General features: G+C 43.2%; 1 protein-coding gene across 7 annotated transcripts; it reads right to left on the reverse strand.

Annotated features, from left to right (window-relative positions):
- Window positions 1-2428: 2428 nt before the first annotated feature.
- On the reverse strand, window positions 2429-21340 carry LRRC42 (leucine rich repeat containing 42). 7 transcript variants are annotated; one of them, XM_070609523.1, is made up of 10 exons: window positions 21177-21340; window positions 20852-20953; window positions 19584-19616; window positions 15216-15702; window positions 10392-10523; window positions 9082-9200; window positions 7764-7852; window positions 7480-7593; window positions 4244-4328; window positions 2429-2924 (listed from the first exon to the last, which is right to left on the reverse strand). In XM_070609523.1, exons 4-10 carry the CDS (start codon window positions 15686-15688, stop codon window positions 2650-2652), a joined length of 1287 nt encoding a protein of 428 aa, XP_070465624.1. In that variant the 5' UTR covers window positions 15689-15702; window positions 19584-19616; window positions 20852-20953; window positions 21177-21340; the 3' UTR covers window positions 2429-2649. The 7 variants fall into 7 exon arrangements, with proteins under 7 accessions (XP_070465624.1, XP_070465628.1, XP_070465623.1 ...); XM_070609527.1 differs by having other exon boundaries at window positions 4183-4328; XM_070609522.1 differs by lacking the exon at window positions 21177-21340 and having other exon boundaries at window positions 20852-21111.
- Between the last annotated feature and the right edge of the window lie 66 nt (window positions 21341-21406).

Genomic DNA, 21406 nt, shown 5'->3' on the forward strand with positions numbered 1-21406 from the left:
TTGTCTTGTTCACTGCTGAGGCCCCAGCACCTGGAACATGTTAAATCTTCTCAAATGAATAGCTCAGAATTTTTTTAATGAATGCATGAGAAGAAACTTAGCCTAATGTCAGATTCTTACGTAATTCTAACAAACCAAAAGATTCTGATTCAGTAAAGATGGGTAGGGTCCAGGAGTTTTCATTTTAACAAATACTCCACGATGCTCTGGGGCAAGGGTCCACAGATCCTACTTTGGAGAATATTGATTTATTCATTCTTGCAAGCATTATGTAGGTAGGAGACCTAGTTTTAAAAAGGCAAATTGAGGATTAGCAGAATTGATTTACTTGTCCAAAGTTCCTAATGAGTCGGCAAGTGAATTCTAAGAAACAAACAAGAAACTCTAAAAACAGCTAATTCTCACATGTAAGTTAAACACACACACAAATTACCCCATCTACTTTATGTTAGTCATAAATTCCTGACCTTCATCACAATCATTAAAACAAAGCCTGGACTATCACAACTCCATTTGAATGACTACAATGAACGGTTCAGATCAAACAAGAAATATTTGTTTAAAAGAATCACCAGCAGAGAAAAATGTGATCCTTGAAACAAAAAAAGGATTAAAGAAAATGAAATCTTAGCACTTAGTACACTGTGTTTATAAAAAAGAAGTGATCAGGGGCCGGCTTAGTGGTTAGGTTCGTGCGCTCTGCTTCAGTGGCCCAGGGTTTTGCCAGTTCGAATCCTGGGTGCAGACATGGCACCGCTCATCAGGCCATGCTGAGGCAGCATCCCACATGCCACAACTAGAAGGACCCACAACTAAAAATACACAACTATGTACCAGGGGGCTTTGGGGGGGAAAAGGAAAAATAAAGTCTTTAAAAAAAAAAAAGAAGTGATCAGAAGTTGCTCTGAAGGATTTGTCCTCCAAGATGATAAAAACAGGTGGGATGTTTGAAAAGTAATTCCAGATGCCACTTTCTGACAAAGCATTGCAACACAGCAACAAGGGGGTGTTCTTGGAGGGAGCTGATCAAATTAGATTCAAGTTTGACTAACGATATATGCTAAGTTTGACAAGCAAGGCTGACTCTTTATTTACACCAGGAATTTGGCAAGGTGTGCTACTATCCATCCAAATGACATTTTATAACTCAACTTTACTTCTACAAAGAAAAACAATCTACACGGAATCTGCCTTTCTCATTTTATCAATTTCAAAAATCAGAGCGTTTGATACGATCTTGGGCAACAGGCCAGCTTTCCAGAAGTAGCACCTTGTCTAGCTCTAAATAGCAAATACAACATGTATCAGATGCACGATCTACCTTTATTAAAATCCTGGTTAAACTCCAGAGCATTTCCAAATGTCAAGCCAACGTTCTTAATTCCTTGAGGTCTTCTGTTCCTTCCTTCTATTTGCCAGTAAGTCTTGCTTTAAGCTCACCTTTTAAGAATGGAGTGAGGTCTAGAGCAGCACTGTTCAATAGAGATATAACACAAATCACATGCAAGCCACGTACATTTTCTAGTAGCCACATGAGAAAAATAAAAACAGATGAAATCAGTATTTTTAACATCAAAAGTACCATTTTAACACATAATCAATACTTAAAAAAATGAAGATACTTTTCATTCATATTTTCGTACTTTGGTCTATCTGATATCCAGTGATTTACAGCACATCTCAATTTGCACCAGCCACATTTCAAGCATTCAATGGCCACATGTGACTAGGGGCTACCATATTGGACAGTGAAGATCTAGAGCCTTGCTACTCAAAGTATAGTCCACAAATTAAAGCACTGGCATGCTCTGCAAACTTGTTAAAAATGCTCAATCTCCGTTCCCACTCCAAACCTACTGAATTAGAATCTGCATTTCAACAAGATCTTCAGGTGATTTGCATGCACAATAAAGCTCAAGAAACACTGGTCCAAGGCAAGTTATTGGTCTCAGGTTCCTCATCCGTCAAATAGAGGTGACAATCCTCACTTTGCAGGACTCTCGTGAAGATTCCTGGCAGTTTACTTCACAGACTAAATAGCTGGGATTTTAATAAATGCTAACTATCATTTAAGGAGGCAAGGTAACAGAGTGGGCTTCAGAGTTAGAGCAAAAGGAGGACAAGTTCTAGTGCTGTCACTTCAAGCTCTGTGACCCAGAACGACTCACTTACCTGGAGGCTGAGTTTTCTTAACTTTAAACTGGGGCTAATATCTATCTTCCATGGTTACTGAGAGGACAGGGCATGGCACATAGGAGGCATTCAATAATGGGAGCACGTGTGTGTGTGTGTGTATATATATCCTATGGGCTAGGTCAAATTGGGGTAGTAACAAATCACGTGAAGCTGCCTTTTTAGTTCACACGGCGTTCCATCCCCAACCAAAGTCTTATTTCTAGTTGCTCCAGTCTATATTTCACAAGCAGAATTTATGGACAGCAAAATGTTTATTTGAAAAATTACTATGTATTGAAAATATACATTAGAAATTACATACTTCCATAGTACTCCCCTCCCCTACCACAAAAGTAGAAATATCTGCTTGCTATGCTAATGCCATAGGTAAATTCAAACAAAAAGGAAAATGTCATCAGCCCCCTTTCCTCATACATTAGAGCTGGGGGGGAAAGGTCAATTTCTATCTGCCAGTCAATAAGAATTTAACAAGTCCCAGTCTTCCACGGCAAGACACACATATTTCTGCTTTGAAGACTGTGAAGAGTTACTTTGTTCCTTCTCTGGCTCCTCAAAAACTCTCTTCTTGCTCTTCTTTGACTCCTGGCTTAAGACAGCTTCACATTTCAACAATGGCCCATGGCAGTCTGCAGCTTTCTCTTTATAGAACTGGAGTTTCTCAGAAGAGTTCATGTGGGTATCTGCCAGCGGACACTTCCCTGGGGCTTCTGTTCGAGCCCGCTTCCCATCTATAAGAGCGACAGGAGGGAAGGGCGATGAGTTTACCACTGGCCTGATAATGCCCGCTTAAGCCCAGAAGATGATCCAAGGAAACAACAAAGGCCCCAACAAGTGGTGTTGGACTAATTTTATTCCCTTCCAAGTGCCCAGTCAAGTAACGGTGGCACAGGCACTAGCACAGGCTGAAGGCAGGTACTCTGCCACTTCCTGGGGAAGTGACCTTGGGCAAGTGACTCATCTCGAAATTCACTTTTCTCATCTTTATAAAGATATAAAACCTGTTTCATAAGGGTGATGTGAAGATAAATGAAATAATGTGTAAAAAGTGCTTAGCACAATGCTTGGCACACAGTAAAAGCTCAAAAAATGTTACCTACTACTATTCAAAATCTGGACCGGACTGCCTTCTAAGAGCCAAATTTGTGGCACAACTCTAACAAATGTTACAACCTTTTTCTGTATTTTTTGATACGCCCTGGATTCTTCTTACTTTGTTACCTTTATTTTTCCCTCACTCCAATTTCATCACTTAACTCTTTTTAAAAATTACTGTAAAATATCTATAACATAAATTTACCATTTTAACCATTTTTAAGTGTACAATTCTGTGGCATTAAGTACATTCACACTGTTGTGCAAATACTGCCACCATCTACCTCCAAAACGTTTTCATCTTGCAAAACTGAAACTCTGTACCCATTGAACACTAACCCTCTGTTACCCCTCCCCCGAGTCGCAGGCAACCACCATTCCACTGTCTCTCTATGAACTTAACTATTCTAGGAACCTCGTATAAGAGATTCCTATATGTATAATATGTATAAGAAGAATCATACAATATTTATCCCTTTTTGACTGGCTTTTCACTTAGCATCATATCTTCAAGCTTCATCCAAGTTATAGCATGTATCAAAATCTCCTTCCTTTTTAAGGCTGAATAATATTCCACGGCATGTAAATACTACACTTTGTTTATCCATTCACCTGCCAATGGACACTGGGTTGCTTCCACCTTTTGGATACACTTAATTCCTTTTTAATCTCTGTACTCTATCTACTTTTGTGCCACCACAAATCTTTTTTGGAACAAGACGGGATATAAATAAATAAATACCTACACCACTTAATAAGCTATTTTCCTGGTACAGGTGCTCAAAGCTGTGTAAATTTACATTGGAACCTATGTTGAGAGAATACAACTCTTGCTGATCTAATGAAGTCAATTCTATCATAACTTATTTTCCCACTGAGTGAAAACAGGCTTACTGCTTTAAGGGTGAAAAATAACTCAAAGGCAAAAAACTCCAAAGGAAAGGGAAAGTCTCACAGAAGCGCTGAGCTGCCGCTCGAGGCTCCGAGGTTTCTTGTAGCTTCACAGCTTCTGAAGTCACACGCTCCCACTGCAGAACAATCTAAAATGTATTTGGAAAGATTTGAATCCGAACAAAATCTCAAGCTTTGAATCTCAAGCCTTCCTTGTTCCCCTTGCTCCCTTTCCATAGACACAAACCCCTGTGGCAATCCTACTTGAGATGAGTGGTGATAAGAATAAGAACTAAGTCAACTCTGGACGTTCTGTTTTAATAAAGGAGTTGGTCAGAAAACACACATGTTGGATATGTATGTTCGTATGACTCAGGAAAAATCTATAGTAATGCCCTGTCTATTTTCATCTCTATTCCAAGCTAGAAATAAATTGCATATCCTTAAACTAAATACTAAAGTTTAAAACCTTCGTCATAATACTTTTCACGCATTCCCAGAGTCACTTTCATGCCTTAACATATACCAATTGTAACTCAAACTCGTGTGTGTGTGTAAAACGCTGTTTCCATATTCTCACACTTCACAGTCAGTTTCCATTTTTAAAACTGTCACAAATGTATTTTTATTATAAGCTACTACAAATCCTTTTGGAAATTTGGCTGAATATAAACCATGCATAAATAAAATAAAGTAAATGATTATTTCACATTTCCCATGAGTAACAAGAACTTTAATATTTCTCACTACGGTATGCAATGAAATGATCATAAAGAATCAAGGAAACATTTTCAGGGCACAGAGGCCGTCCAACAGCTTAAGAACACAGTCCCGGAGTCAGCTCCACTACTTACTAACCAGGGGACTCTTGGCAAGTGATTTAATTTTTGAGTCTCAATTTCTTCACCTGTAAAATACGGATTAGTAACAATACATACCCCATCAGGCAGTTGTTAGGATTAAATGAGATCACACACATACGGGGCTTAGCATCATGTCTGGCACACACAAACCGCTCAGTCAGTATTAGTTGCCGCCCCTTCCATGATACTTTCCTGATTATGGAAAATGGGGACAGAGCTAAGAGAACACCATGAGGAACAGCTGACTCTGGCCAGTCAGTGGCAACGGGGAAAACGGTGCTTCCACTAACGGAAAGAAGAACATCAACAGGACGAGCTGTTCAGGGCAGAGGAAGAAGAAAACGAGTCTGGTTCTGGAAAAGCTGGATCTGAGGTGCCAGGTGGAGATTTATGGACGATCCTTAGGAAGAGGTTAGTGTGTGAGAGAAGATAATGTCATCTCTGCAGGGACAGCTAGGCTCTGAGAACAATTAAGATCACAAGGAGAATGCGTGGAGACAGAGGAGGACAGGAGGAATTGAGGACTCAGCAAGAGGTAGAGGGAGGAGTGAGAAAGTTAGGGGAGAGCTGGGGAAAGGCCAAGAGAGAAAAAGCACAAGGCACGCATGTTTCCATCAGCACTGCGGAGAAGCCCGGCAGGTGAGGGAGGAGAGCACGTGCCGCCTTCCAGAGAACACCTGCAGGAGAGCAGCGGGGCCAGAACTAGGTTACGAGGGACTTAGAACTGAGAAGGCAGCAAGGAGGTGGGAGGAGACAAAAATAGCAACGAGCCACCGCTGTGCTGGGGGTGAGGCACATGTTAGAACAAGGGTAGCTCGAGTATGTTTATACACAGAAGGCAAACAGGCAGCCCAAGGTGAGAATGCAGATGCAGTGAGGCAGTAGAAGGAAACAATTACTAGTAAAACATCACAGAGGAAGCCGGAGATCTTAGGGAATAGAAGTGAAAACAAAAAACAAAAACAACTCTAAAGGGCTTATCACTGGAATAAGGTGGCACATCTGTGCCTCTACAGAGGCGGGAGGTAGAATATGGCTGAACAAACGGAGAAATTTGGAGACAGAGATAAGGCAGTAAGGGGACTCCTGTCAGATGGCTTCATTTTTCTGTGTTACCTGTTGAGAGTGAGGCAGGAGGGGAATGGAGTCAGCCTGAAACAACTCCAATAAGGGAGCAACAAGACATGGAGGAAGCTCTGCTGCCGAGCCGCAGGGGCCCACGCGCGGCGCATGGCATGAAGCTGCCCTGGCCCAATGAGCTCCCTCCAGGCCCGGCTGCCAGGTATCTCCTTCCCCCTTACCAAGCTCTGCTAGAGCGGTCTCAGTTGCTGCATTTCACAGGTGAAGAAACAGAGACTCAAAGTTGCCTCAAGTTGTACAGCTATGGCGTTATCAAGCCAGGATCCCACACCCAGCTCTCTGACGGCATAGCCTGTGCTCTTTCTACCACGTCACCTGCTACCAAACTACATCAAGCCTTTGTTACGACCATCCCACACCCGCCTCAAGTCCACTGGATACATCTAGCCTTCACCCAGGCCTACCAACTGTGCCTGGCAATGCACTGTGGTGATTACTCCAGGAGGCATTTTTCTGGACCAACTTCAAAGTGCTTCTGAAACACAGACTCACTTGCCCCCTCCTTGCTCCTCTACAGGGAGGTGATGCTACAACCAGGCGGTTGGACAGGTCCACCATCGGGCATTATAGCTTGAGTCGAGGAGGGATCCGGAACAAAACAGTCTGCGGGGGGCCTCTAGGCTTCCGCCAACAGACCTTGGGTTAAAGTGTCTGAAGGAGAAAGGACCAGCCACAGGTAAGCTGGCAGCTATGGCTGCTACGCTCCTTGGTCACCCTGTGACTTCCTAATTAAGTCTGTACTCTACTACATTGGGAAAGACCATCAAGAAGACGAGAGGCAAAGCAAAGGTCAGCTAAGAAACTAAAAATGGGAAGGCTCAGTCAGAAAAAGGCGAAAAAGACATTTACCTCACTAAGGCTCTGAGTGGTAAGAAATTTGCCCAAAAAGGGAGAAGAGCCAGATATGAATCCTTATCAGTGTGGCTTATTCTCTTTCTAGTATATACACATTGCTAAGAGAATCTGTCCTTCTGAAGGTGGGTCATACTGCTTTTCTGCATAGCAAGCCAGAATTCACTTATTTTCTGAGTCATTTATAAGAAGGAATTTTCTCCTACGTCCAATAAAGATGAAGCAGAATCTAGTGCCAGAAGCATGAGATTTAAGGAGAGGCATCTAACACCTTTCCTCAAGTAGCTGGGTCAGTTAAAGGCCATCAGTGTCTCTGATTTGACATGATGATGACAATTCAGCCAAGGAATACCAAAAGGGTTAACGTTTGTTCAAAGTGTTGAATAAGACACTTGGAATTAAAATGAAAACTACATTAACTGTAGGGGAGAGAAAGCTGCATCACCTGGTCGGCCCAGCCCTCCGTCTTGCAGTTACTGTGATCGAATTCCTTCAAGGGCACTTTGGAGTGAACAAGGCCGATGTGGGTCTGGAGCTTGTGTTTGATGGCTGTGATGTCCTGGCGAGGGGAAAACAGAACAGCAACACACACCTCAGGTCAATCCTGACTTGCTTTCAGTAGCAAAGGATCACTACTAGAAATACCGGCCCTTTCTAAACACCAATTAGCAGAAGTAAAATATCAAACTGTGAGTGTGGAAAAATACGAGAAGGGAGCACAAGTCTTACCTTGATCCCCGTCCCAGAGATATCTAAGCAGTTTAGTTTTCTAAAAGAGAAGAGGTATCCAATTCCTGCATCTGTGATCTCAGGGTTACCTAGATGTCAAAAACATGGGTAGTATTCTGTTACAGTATAACTATTGCTAAAATGCCAACAACAAGGTCAGAAAAAAAGCTGAACAATGATAAAGTATAAAACATTGAGTGAGCAAACTTAAGAGTAAATTAAATACACAGATCTTATCTTTAGCCTATCTGTAATATGTAGGAGCCACGCTAAATAATCCTTAAGATCCTTTATAGCTCTAACTTTCTAGAAGCTGAGGGTTAGCAGAAAAATAAATGAACCAGGTAGGGTTTAATCTGGAACCACATGAAAACAGCATATAAAAAAGTATTAAAATGGTACATTAGACTTTGTTCACAGCCATTTCACCTCCAAAGTAAAAAGATTTATTTTAAAAAGATTTTCAAAGGTACTTAGATACAGAGACTATTACTACTCTTACTAACTTGCATTGTTTTCAGAATCCTTTCTTGCGTACTGCCTTCTCACATCAGAGAATACTACATGTAGCACTGAGGCCTCAAGGTCATGGGCCCAGTGCCTGGCACATTGTACACGCTCAAAAAATATTTGTTGAACGAATACACTTCCCTAGGAGGGAGGGAGGACATTCATTATTATCTTCATTTTACAGAAACCAGAACCAAGGTTCAGAGAGGTTAAATAACTTACCCAAGGGCAGACAACTGCTAACAAAAGTAACAGTGCAATGAGTGTTACCCTGACCGCAAACCCTGCTCCTTCTATTCTTTTGACACTATACCATCCTGCCACATACTCAATGGATGCTCAGTTAAATCATAAATGATTTCTATCAGCTTTCTACCATTGGAGTCAATATCTGGTTAATTCTGAGTAAGTTATCAGAACTGTGGATTCATTCAGATTTTCATCAAGCAAATACTGATAAAAAAAAAGACCTAGCTGACAGACACTATGGATCAGCAATGCGAAGAAAGAAAAGATGAGCCACATGTCCTTTATATATGCTAGGAATATGATGAAAGGCTGCCCCACGTGCACGTAGTGAGAGGCATGGATGAATCAGTCAGGGCTTTTCCTCCTCTAAAGAGGTGGCAGCAAGCCAGGAAAGGTATCTGGCCAGGAGTCAGAGCCTCTGCCTAGGGTCCTGCTCTGTTAACTTGCTGTGACACCTGGGAAAGTCCCCTCAATTTTATCACCTCTAACATGAAGAACTAAATGATTTCTAACGCCATTCTTCCAACATTAATAATCTATAATTTCTAATAAAACTTACAAGATAAGTCTAATAATGTTAGATTTTCAAGGCCTCTTTTCATCACTCGAACTGGTGCTGTCATTTTCCGCACCCCGGCATCAGATAAACAATTATCCTTCAGGTGGAGTTGAGTTACGCTAGGGAAACAAAGTCCATAAATAAATTACTTAAAGAGGGTTTGAGACAGCCTAGGTATGAGAACATGCTTTCATAAATTTCATTAAAAAATACAAAATGTCCTCGACTTCTTGCGATTTCACACCCAATGCATTTAACAGACAAAGATCTTTCAGTGCTACTTCAGTTACTAAGCGAGGGTTAACTTAGCGATCAAAGTGTCATGTAGTACTAATCTCAGATGGCAGAGGGCACTAATGGCATATGGGCAAATGAGCTAAACAGGGACATCATGAAGGGGACAAATATACTTTGCTTAACACAAAAGGTGCATTCCTAACAAATCCTGTTGAAAACCCAAAACACCAACTATGTCAGGCAAGTCTGCTAAAGAACTCCTATGAGAATTCTTTTTGCACAGCAACCAATCGTTTAATTTTAACTAGCTTTATAAATCTAGATTTTTAGATTGGGTTTGTAGGTATCTTCATAACCCAATCCATCCAGCTAACCTGAAATTGGTGTAGAATGTTCTTCACTGTCCCAAAGACAACAAGAAATGTGAACCTTTACTAATCTCACACAGAAACACTTTTGGACGGAGCCGTGGGTAGGTGTCACTAAGGCAGGCCCCAGGTAGTGGGTTGGACTCAGGTTTGTAATGCTGCTATCCTTCTGGGTGTTTATGAAACCACAACGGAATCCATCTGGCCTCCTCTCTGCTGGCCAGACTGAGTAACCTGAGACCAGTCAGACTATTTGCAAATGATATGAACTGGACAATTTCTTTAAATTATGGTTCTAGAAACGGACTTACTTGACTGCCTTTAATAGTTCACTTTTTAGTTCACTGATAGTTAGAATATGATAATGATTGTAGAAAATTGTACAACTTTTCACCTCTTGTCAGCATCAACTAGGACTGGACAAATAAAGGACAAAATCATTTTTCAACCCAGGTAGCTTCCAGTACTACATGTTGAAATAAAGGTTATTCAGAAAAATGAACCAACTGACTTATTTTCCTAAGAGTTGTCCAATCTATATTGTTTGTACCATGTAAGTGGAGATTGAAAATGTTTTAGGAAAAAAAAAATTAGCAAATAAACACAGGATTGGGAAGTAATTAGCATTCTTCAAGATGATCCCATTGGATCATCCTTTAAAAAAATAGCAAAACATTTCATCTACAAGTGGTGGCAAGGCAGTACCTAGACAGGGCCTCATTGGTGAGATGCTCTAGAAGTTCGTGCTCATCTCCAAGCTTGCAACAGGAAAGATCCAGACAGGTCAGCTCCCGGAAAGACTTAATCTCCTCAAGTTTTTCTGAAATCACCAGATATCTGTGGGGTGGGGAAAGCAGTCAACAGCTTTTCTCTCCCTTCTTTTATAACATCATCACTTGCGGCTTTGTGCCACAGTCAACATTCCATCAGGACAAGGTACTAGGTAATAAGCAGACTCACTGATTACCATGTGGGCACAGGTTGAATTCTTTAATTAGTAAATGCCTTGAAAGTTTTTTTACATGACGGTGGAATAATCATCTTACATGACAGAACTTGGTGCTGGTGTTGGGACCTTATTCGAGAATTTCCAAACCTCAGGATACTCAATTATTCTTTAAGGTTGCTTTTTACCTAATGCTCAGTATCTAGTGGGTCTAACAACTGCAACAGGGCCAAGAACTCTGGGTTCTAATCTTGACATCCCCAGGAACATACCAAGAGATATCAGCAGATGACTTTTTATCTTTTCTACTCAAACACAAGCTTGAGTGGCTGCCCACTCCACTGTGCCTCTGTTATCCTGCTAACTTCACTCTCGAAGTATGGGCAGCCCTCCTACCACAAGGACTCCTTGTAATCCAGATGGGTAAGATAAACCTGTGAACAAGCACAATTACACTGGAGCACCTCGCCAAACTGTTATCAGGAAACATCAGGGAGGCCTCCGGAGAGGAAAAGGAGATTAAAAAGGCATTCCACAGCCCAGGCTACCAGCTCCGCCCTGCTTTCTAGTTGGTTGTTCATCTATTTCAGATGACGTAAGTGAGAAAAAACGAAGAGGGATTAGGTGTGACAGGAAACAAGAGGAGAGGATCCTAAGAGAACAGGGAAACTGACTTGTAGCAAGAGCATGCCTTTCTCATCCACTTTCCTCACGGATTTCCAGAAGTTTCCACCGCAAGATGGTACGCTAGAATCAGTGGGGTTACACTTAAAAGCGTTCACATCTCTCTTCTGTCAACAGGATCATAATTACCAAAAACAGGACGCAATAATCTGAGAGCAAGAGGGAAGTTAAATCTCTTCTCTTCCTACTTCCAACCAAAATAAGATGTACTGAAGCGGATCGCTGGCCTGACTGCTAGGTACAGATGGCCTGGGGCACTGATACCCCCTCTAAGCTGCCTGGTGACCAAGCTCAGCTGGGTACACAAACGAGCCTTATTTACTCAGACTATTTTAATTGCCGCCGGCTTCCATCTTCCAATCACAGAGCTGCAGTGGGTTAATGGAGATTTGGGGGATTACTGGCAATCAGAGAAAGGAAAACACACATCCTTTGATCAATTAACCAACAGACTTTTAGTAATTCTGAAACAAAGGTTAGCTGTCAAGTACATAACAATGTATAACATGATTAACAAACACTACAAAAATGAAGACTGAGAAACAAACACACAAAGCCACAGACACTCTTAGATGCTTCTCTAGGACATAATCAAAGCTCTAGAGTCCTGCTCACACAAGTCTTCCAATTTGCCCCGTAGAGTTCAGAACCATGTAGCAGAGAAGCAACAGAAAGAGCAGAGATATATTTTAGTGTCAGACAGGCCTGAGTTTGGATTCTAACAACCTTAATTACTTGTGTGATTGTGAGAAAGCTACTTAACTTCTCTGAGCCTCAATTTCTCCAGCTGGAAAATGGGGCTGACGATTACTTTTCAGGATTAAGAAAATGAGAAACAATATTCCAAAAGCACATGGCATTTTATAGGCCCTCACTAAACAGTAACTATTGTAATTACTTCAGTCACACAGCGTGATATTTTAAGGAAAACATACTTGCCTCCCTGAGACCACCAATAGGACTGAAAGTCACTGGGGTTTCAACACAGGGAAGAGTTTTGTAGGGCTGGAACCCAGTCAACAAAGAGACTGGCTTCTGCTTCTGGCGGAAAGCTTTGTGACCCAACCTCAAGACATCAAGTGCCTGCACCTACCCAATTATCTTATTGTCAATTATTTTCTCAAGCTCTTTCCCTCCAACCTGAACCCTTCTGTGCTGGTAAAACCTTTGCTGCTGCAGCTTCAAGCCTGGATTGCAAATGCAAACCCAAATCTCCTACCCCTTCCTATTTTCCTTTGGGGATTCAAAAGGAGAAGGGAAGTTTTTGATTATAATTGAAAATCTTACTCTTGTATCTGAATAAATTCAGACAGTAAAGTTTGGAACTGTCACAATAAAATATTAGCCAAAAGAGTACATTAAAAAGTTCCTTATATTTTTCCGATTATAAAAGTAATACATGTTCCCTGGAGAAAAAATTAAGAAAATATGGACATTAAAAAAATTAAAACCAATTTCAATTTCACTATCTAGACTACATTTCCATGGGTTTCTTTTTTTCTTTCTATATACTCAATACATATAAAAACTGCCATTTTTAAAGCAAAATTAGAATCATATAGTATATGTAACCTTAATTCTTCTTGCACTTTTTATACAACAAACATTTCTCCACATGATTTTAAATGATCTTTGAATATTATGTTAATAGTTATATAATATTTCATCATATGAATGTACCATAATTTGCTTAACTAATTTCCTATTGTTGGATATTCAGCTTTCAAGTTTTCACTATTACAAATGGTACTATAATGAACAGCCTTATGTAAAAATATTTGTTCCTGTAACTGATTATTACATTAGAAATTAGAATAGATTCTTAGTCAATGGAATTAAAGGGCAAACAACTGGTACGGATGTTTTTAAGGCTCCAGATGCATACTGCCAAGTAGCTTTCCAGAAATGCTACAGTAATTTATGTGCTCATCAAACATGAATGAAAGTGCTATTCTCATCCAATCTGACCACTGGAACAGTATGGAGACATCACAAATGGATAAAAGGATTTTCACTACCATGAGAAATACTTAACTTATAATGGTTAGGTGGGGGGGAAAAAGAGAATACAAGTCGTAGATAGAGTATACTCCCAAATGTATAAAGATATATATTTGAGGGGGCTGGCCCAGTGGCACAGTGGTTAAGTTCGCACGTTCCACTTCTCGGCAGCCCAGGGTTTGCTGGTTGGGATCCCGGGTGTGGACATGGCACCGCTTGGCAAAAGCCATGCTGTGGTAGGCGTCCCACGTATAAAGTAGAGGAAGATGGGCCCGGATGTTACCTCAGGGCCAGTTTTCCTCAGCAAAAAGAGGAGGATTGGTAGTAGTTAGCTCAGGGCTAATCTTCCTCAAAAAAAAAAAAAAAAACAAGATGTTTGAAAATGTAACCACGAATGGCGGGATTATGAATTTATTACAGTTTTATGTATCTCCAAAATAGTATGTACTGCATTTATAAAATAATTCTAAAACAAGGTACATACCATAATTCTATTTTTCATTTTTCTAATATTTCTACAATGAACATAAATAACTTGGAACAAAAAGTGAAGGCATAAAATTATTTTCAATGTATGAACTACAATGGAATATTGCTTGGCTTTTTCATTTAGACAAGGTAATTTTTTTCTTTTCCACTGACAGCAGCCCCAGGCCCAGCTATGCCTGAGACCACAGCACAGAGAGAGCTTCCACAAGGTGCCTGCTCAGCTCCTGAGTCCCCGGTTCTATTCTTGTCTGCATGCGTTTATGTCTTGTCTTTATAAAGAACAATATTTGGCCTGGGGTAAAACCACTAATTCTATGAGCTGATTAAATAAAGACTGCCTCTTTATTTTTTTAAGCATAAGAGCTTAGCTTATGCTTTTCGGTAAGACTTTCTCCTCTTTTCTCACACACTCTGTTTAGCCTTGTTTTAAAGGTCATAGTGATTATGCATCTTAATAGTAAGCTACCTTTCACATTTTCTAACTACAAAAAAGTTCATATAGGGGTATACCACACAGTTACTTTAAAATTCGACAGGTATTCATGGTAAATACTTTTCAAAATATGTGAAGCAAGCAAGGTGCATAACAATGTAAGCAGTGTGCTTCCATTCCTGTAATGAAGGGGAGAGCTATACACGCATGTATATGCACAGAACACCTCTGGAATGATATAGAAGAAACTGATAACAGCAGTTGCCCCTGAGGAGAGGAAATAGGAGATGAGATGGGAGGAAGGCTTATGTTTCACTTTATATCTTTTTGTGTTTATGTTTGAATTCTTTCCATGTCCATTTTCTTAATTAGTAGATGCTTTGAAAGTCACTTTACATCTTGGCAGAACAAAAACTTTAAATCAATAAAAGTCTGAGCAAAGTCAAGTCCTAAGAGAAAACATCTGCTCTCTTGGAAAACAAACAGATCTTGGTGTTGGTTTGGGGAACTTATTTGAAAATTTCCCAACTTTAAGACACGTACAATTTTAATTACTCATTCTTTTAAAGTTGCTTTTTATCTAATGCTCAATATCTAGCGGTCTAAAGACTGGAACAGGGCCCAGAACTCTGGTTACTAATCTTCACATCCCCAAGAGCATACCTAGAGAGATCTGGCAGATCACATCTTGTTTCTTCTATTTTCTCTTACCAGGAAAATTGGCAGAAGAGTACTTTCTACCTAATGGAGGAACTATGGCAATCAACTAATCCTGGTAAAGTGTTTTCAAAACAAAGCTAAGTGTTGTCTGGGACGGTGAGGGGGTTAGAAAGACAGTGATTGTTCTCAAAACGGCCCACCAATTTGTGTTTGGAAGTTCTATTTCATGGGGGAAACCCCCAAGCTGCTAAGCCCCAGAGCTCGACAGTATTAACACACCCAATACAATACTCAATATCCTAACCTGAACACCCACCTGTTTCGCAAACACAGGGAGCAGAGCACCAGACTTCCATAGGCCTCAGTGAATTTCTGCAAAGCCCTCAGCCCCGCACCTGGTTCTGTGAATTTCTGTCTGGCTTCAGCAGCAGAGAACAGCTTTTCAGCAATCTGCTCAGGAAAGCCAATAAGGGAATCAATGTGATCAACATTGTCGGAGATGAAGCCTAGGACAAGGCTGAAGAGGGATTTGGCAGAGTACCGAAGATTCCCCTCCCGGGTGTATGTGAAGATGAAATGATCAGTCTTCTCTTTCTGGGCAGTATCATCTTCCCTGTTCATGCAAAGCTCCACAGAAAAGCCTTTGGGAAACAGTCTGAAAGGCCTTGGCTTCTGCAGGCTACTCCTGACGCCATCCAAGGCCAGATTGACCATGTGTAGCTGCCCATTTTCTCGCACATAGATGGGCCCTGGGTCCAGGTGGTTTTCTGAGTTGAGGTAGCAAGACATTGCCTTGGGTGTGACTGTAAAAGTAAGGCACAAGGAAAGCAAATCCAATTAAAATGCCATTCGTAACACGTAACTTCATCTTGCTATGCCCAGAGCTTTATGAGCCTACCAGGCAGGCCTATGGCTAGTTTGGGGAAACAAAGCTTACAAGTTGCCTGTGAATTTTAGCACTGCAGGTTGCTTCTACTGCCTCTACCTGGAATGCCCTTGCCGACCCTTCCATTTCTCTTGTCTACCTGGTAAACTCCTACTCACCTTTCAAAATCCAGCTCAAATCTCATTTCTAAAACTTGCCCTGAAAAAGTTATCACAGAAGCGGCCAAAGAGTCACCTACAAGGAAAGTCATGGCCGCACAGTTGACGTTTGCAAAACAACTGGAAACAACCTAAATGTCCAACAGGAGTGTATTAAATAAATTATGATATGCCCATGCCGTGGAATATTATGCAGCCATTAAAAGTGCAGAATTTTTATTGATTCACAAGTTACAAACAGTACACATGGAATTTACTATTTCTGTTTTTTATACATACTTCTGCACAGAACAAAGAACAGAAATTAACAACTTTCTTGGCATCTTCCACACCCTTCTTTGTTGTACCTGGCTCACTGTTCTACTACTGATTTATCTCTGGACTTGTGCTCTGCTGGTTTGAGCTCAAGAAGAGGGACCATGTTTAACTCATCTAGACTCCCTAAAAAGTGCTCTGGCATGTAACAGTCCCTGACTATTTGTGGAATTAAAGTTAATTCATTTTCTAAACCTTACAGAGACCACAAGCAACAGGGTTTTTTGGATCTACAAATAAATACCTCCACCACAAGAGCAAAATAAAAGCTATTCTAACCCTTGGAAGCATCACATCTATTAAAGCACTATTAGGGCACTTGTAAGGTAAGACAAAATATCAAAAACAGCTGGGCATTTATACAATGGTGTGGGCGACATTTTTTGCCCAAGCACTAACTGGAATAACTACTTGTTTTCTGAGCAACTGTGAGATTTCAAAATATATGAGAAATTGAAATGAATATTTCAAATTACTTATGAAATTAAATAAAACGAAAGTATCTGATTATCAATTCTACAATAATTTAAAGGGAAAAGAGAGGTAAACTTCAATATAACATAGGTCAAAAAGCTGCTATTCTCTCTAAAAAACTGATTGACTTTCAGAGTGAACTAACTCAGCTTCTTCTGCGTTAATGCAGGACTAGGATGTAGCTCTGATGCCACTTAAAAGTGTCAGCAAATCAAGTCAGTGATGAAAAATGCTGAGTCTCTGGAGATCAGACCTGATCCTGTTTGTGACATCAGTACCATCCATGTTTCCCCTGAGAATAATTATGTGTGTAAAAGCACATCAGAAAGGAGGGCCCTGCCTAGCCTGAGAGCCTCACCTTTCCTGCTTATCTCCTATGCCCTGCTCTCTGGCCATGCCATACCAGCCAGGTAAGTTGGCTGTGCTCTCTTGTCCTACTTGGCCCTCACCCATTCTGCTCCCTTCGGCTGGAACATCCTTCTCTGCTTCCCTGACTTAGCTAATTCCTACTCATCAGCACTCAGCTCAACCACTATCCCTCTCCTGGGAAACCTTCCCTAAGGCCCGCACGAGCCACCAGCGCATGCCTATCTGGTTCTCCCAGAGAACCAGTGTCTCCTACATAGCACTTAGCACCGCATACTATGTCTGCTCACTTGCTCACGTTCCCAGAGCTGGGAGCTCTTTGAAGGCAAGGCACTTAATTGCTTCGTCTCTCTTTCCCAGGTCCAACACAGCCCCTAGTACTGAGTAAGCCCTCAACAGACATTTGCTGAACCGAAGGAGAGGGAGGGTGAGACCTCAAAGGGACAGTGCTCTGAGCTGCAGGGCCTGCTGATACTGTTGCTAGGAGCCAGCTCCTCTTCCAAGCAACAGCTGCAGGCTCCTCCCCCACTTGCCAGACCCTTCTGCAGGTGGTAGAAGCAAAGCAGATGATAGGAGTATATTGTTACTGGTACTACCAGGCGAAAAAAAAAATCTAAAAACTGGAAAAAAAAATTCCTGTCACAGTGCCAGCTCTTATAACCCAGAGCATAGCCTTGCCAGTATTCAGTGCCTGCTGCTAAGGAGATGCCTCGCTTACTCTAAACTATTCTTCCAGGAGAAGCAAGCATCTGGCCCCTTCAACCTCACAGATTTAATCCTGATGAAGAGATAAAGCAGATCTCCTTGGTCTTTAGCCCTGTGATTGGATGTTCAGAGCCCTACTCTACCTGTAGGGCAGAAAGTAGACACCAGGCAGGGCCCTAAAGAGGAATGACTTGATTTTAATAGAAGAAAGGCAACTTCTATGGAAGATAACACATAATAATGGATCAACACACTACAGGCTTCCCGACAATGAAACATGGTCTGCCCATCTGAATTGCCCCTAACCCTCAGCCCCAATAGTGCCTTCCACAAACTTTGGGGTAAAATGGACAAACGGATGAATGGACGACCACTTTGGGTGAAAAGCAGAAAAGTCTGATTCCATCCAGCAGAGGGCACAAGCAGACTGGGACCAGAGTAAGGATGCTACGTCAAGCTGCCCCAAATCTTGGCAGCTTCTGTTTCCATGGATCACTGTCAAAAAAGTCATAGTTCTGGCTGTATTTTATCTTTAAATTACTCATCGAATGCTAGTTCTCTTTCTAAATGACGAAAAAAATCAGGTCTTTCCTGAAGAGTAAATCCACATCATCCGTCCAGATGCCCCAAGCCTCTGTTCTTCAACTATGGTTCTTGAGGAAGTGACCGTGGTTCAGGGAATCCTGGTGACCTTTGATTTCTACCAAATTTGTGAATCTTACATTCTCCAAAAAAGGAGTTTCCTGAGAGTTTGGGACGTACTATAAAATGGTCTAACAAGTAAATTAATGTTTAAACTTTTCAAGGTTAAGAAGCATAAAGACGAGAGAATTCCAAACAAAGCTGCTGTACTAGGCTTTGCTTGTAACTGGCTGATGTACAGTGGGGTTTACTAGAAATGGGCCACTTCAGGAGACCAGGCCTGTCCCAAACCATGGTAAAACCCCATACAAACTGGAAAACTAATTAGTATCTGCAAGAATAACAACGTGCAGTGTAGCTCTGCATTAGCTATATTTTATATTAGATCAAGAGAGTAACAGGGGCACTCTGAGAGTCTCCCAGCCCCCTAAAGATAGGGAGTTTTGTAATTCATACATCACAGAAAAATACTAGAATAGTGCATGTTCTAGTAGTTGGTCACCACAAATGAGTCAAAGTTTCCATGAAGCATGTCATTTTGAATAAGAGGCAGGATAAAATAATTGATAACTAGATATAACAGCTTTTTCGACCTTGAAGCCAGTTTACCAAGCAAAAAGCATGACTATCCCAGTCAAGTGGACTGGGGGAGGAGAGGAGGAAAGGAGGAGGAGGGAGGGAGGGAGGGAACAGGATTAAAATTGTGAGCTGAGTCTATGGCTATCTAATTTGAAAAGAAAGATAAGAAAACTTTAGAGTAAAGAAAGTTAACAATCCCAGAATAATAAATCATAGCAATCAATGATTACGATGCTAATGAGAGTGGGTGTGACAGCTACCATTTATTAAGCAGCCACCAGTTGCCAAGCATTGTGCTGGGTACCATGTAAAACGATCTCATGTGTCCCCAACAATCCTATGAGGCTGGGACTGCCATTTAACAGGTGAAGAGGCTCACAGAAGTAAAGTAACTTACTTAAGGAACAGAGCTACTAAGTGGCAGAGCCAGAATTCAATCTCAAGGCTGTATTACTCCAAAGCTTAAGCTCTTTCCACTGCATGATGCGGTCTCTCAAGAATAAAAATACGACATCAGCCTTAATCATAAAAGAAAAAGTTAAAAATTAATCTCACCCACCTGTTTGATTCCTCTGGTATTCACTGGCTCAAGCTGGGGGGAGACAGAGAGGAGATAAAAAATAGTAGACATGTGAGGAAAGAGCTGGTGGGCACAGAGCCAGGACAGAGCTACACTGAGGCCTCTCCCCTCCCCTCTGCTAGGGTAGAAATCACCCACATCCACACACCAGGAAAACATCTGCAACCCACGGCCTTCACCCCAAGGCTGCAGACACCCCTGGTTTATCCGGAAACGCAGTATTCTTGAGAAAATTTCTAACATAAAAACCCGAACAGAAGCTAGCTCCAAACCACCAATAACCAACTAATAATCTTCCATTCACTGCTCTGCGCCGCCACCAGCACTCCATTTTCAACTCCTCTCAGTACTGCTTTTTTCCTATAACTTGCACTTTCCTACCTGCCTTCCACCCATACCCTTTCCTCCCCCAAGGTCCAAAGGGTCACGCCTAGCAGCTCCCTACTTCCCTCCAGGAACGTGCCACTCTCTCCTACATCTTGACACCCTTCCAGTTTTCCTACCTGCTAACTCTAGAGCCTCACAGGAAATCCAGTCCCCACTCCAAAAATCCTACGCTCCTCCCTTCCCCCCACTTCCAGCTCCCCTGCCCCCTCCTCTCAAACCTCCTGCCCTTCCAACCCTTCCAGACCCTGAAATGCGGCTGCCTGTCCCCCAGACCCAACCGCACCCCCACCTGCCTCCCTTCCTTCCCCACGCCGTTCCACCCCCACCCCCGACGCCCCCTTCCCCGTCCTTCACCGGGTACTCTTCCCTTCCTCCCACTCTCCGGGATTCCCTCTCCTAGGACCCCCGTCTCTCCATCTCTTTCCTTGTTTTCTGTCCTCAACCTTCAAAACCCCCTTCCTTCACCCCTCGCCATGCCCGACTTCACAATCCACAACCCCAACTTCTTTCTTCCCTACCCCAAGACCCCACCCCTTCTATTCCGATCCAAGATCCCTTCTCCCCGCCCCAGGACCGCAATTCTCCATCTCCCTCTGAATTCCCACGCACGCCCCTCCCCAAGTCCGCCCAAGCTAAGCCTGCTCCCTGCTCGCGCCCCGGTCCCGACCCCCAGTCTCACACGCCCAGCACCCCGCCCCCACCCTTACACCCACCTCCCAAACCGCAACATCCTCATCCTCGCACCTCTCAGCCGGCCACACCCCGCCTGTCCCTCCCGGCCGTCCCCTCCCCCACACCCCGCCCCGCCCCCACTCGAGCCCCGGGCTCCGCGAGCGGCTCAGCCCGCGGCCGCCACCTACCTGTGTCTCTGCCCGGGGCAGCGAGCGGCAGCTCCTCCGCGGCGGCTCCCTCCTCCCGCGGCGCGGCTGAGGGGGAAACGGCTGGGCGCCCCGGGCACAAAGCTGCGGAGGGTGGGACGGAGAGAGGGTGGGAGGAGGGAGGGGGCTGGGGGCGACCTGGCGCCGTGGGACCGCGGGGCGGCGGGGGCGGGGGGAAGGCTGGGTAGGAGCGACGCGCGTGCGCGGGACCCGGCATGAGGGGCGGGGCCGGGCCTGGAGGCGGGGTCGGGCCGGGGGCGGGCGACCTGAGGGCTCGGATCTGGGAGCGGGGGCTGAGCGTACGCACTCGCACGAGGGCGGGTCCCATGGGTCTTGCAGGCCCCAGGATCGACCCCCTGGGGGAGGAGGCAGCGCGTGCTCAGGAACTAGCCCGTCGAAGGGCGCCTGGGCGGGGCTGCGCCCCTCGGCCCGCGAACTGAAGGGGAGCACGGGGGCGGGGCGGGGCGGGGCGGGGCGAAGAGCCGATACCGGGACTCTGAGGAGGCCGGGAGGGGGCGGGGCGGGGCGGGGCCTGCG

This window comes from Equus przewalskii, chromosome 2, assembly GCF_037783145.1.
Source record: "Equus przewalskii isolate Varuska chromosome 2, EquPr2, whole genome shotgun sequence".
In the NCBI taxonomy this organism is placed as follows: Eukaryota; Metazoa; Chordata; class Mammalia; order Perissodactyla; family Equidae; genus Equus; species Equus przewalskii.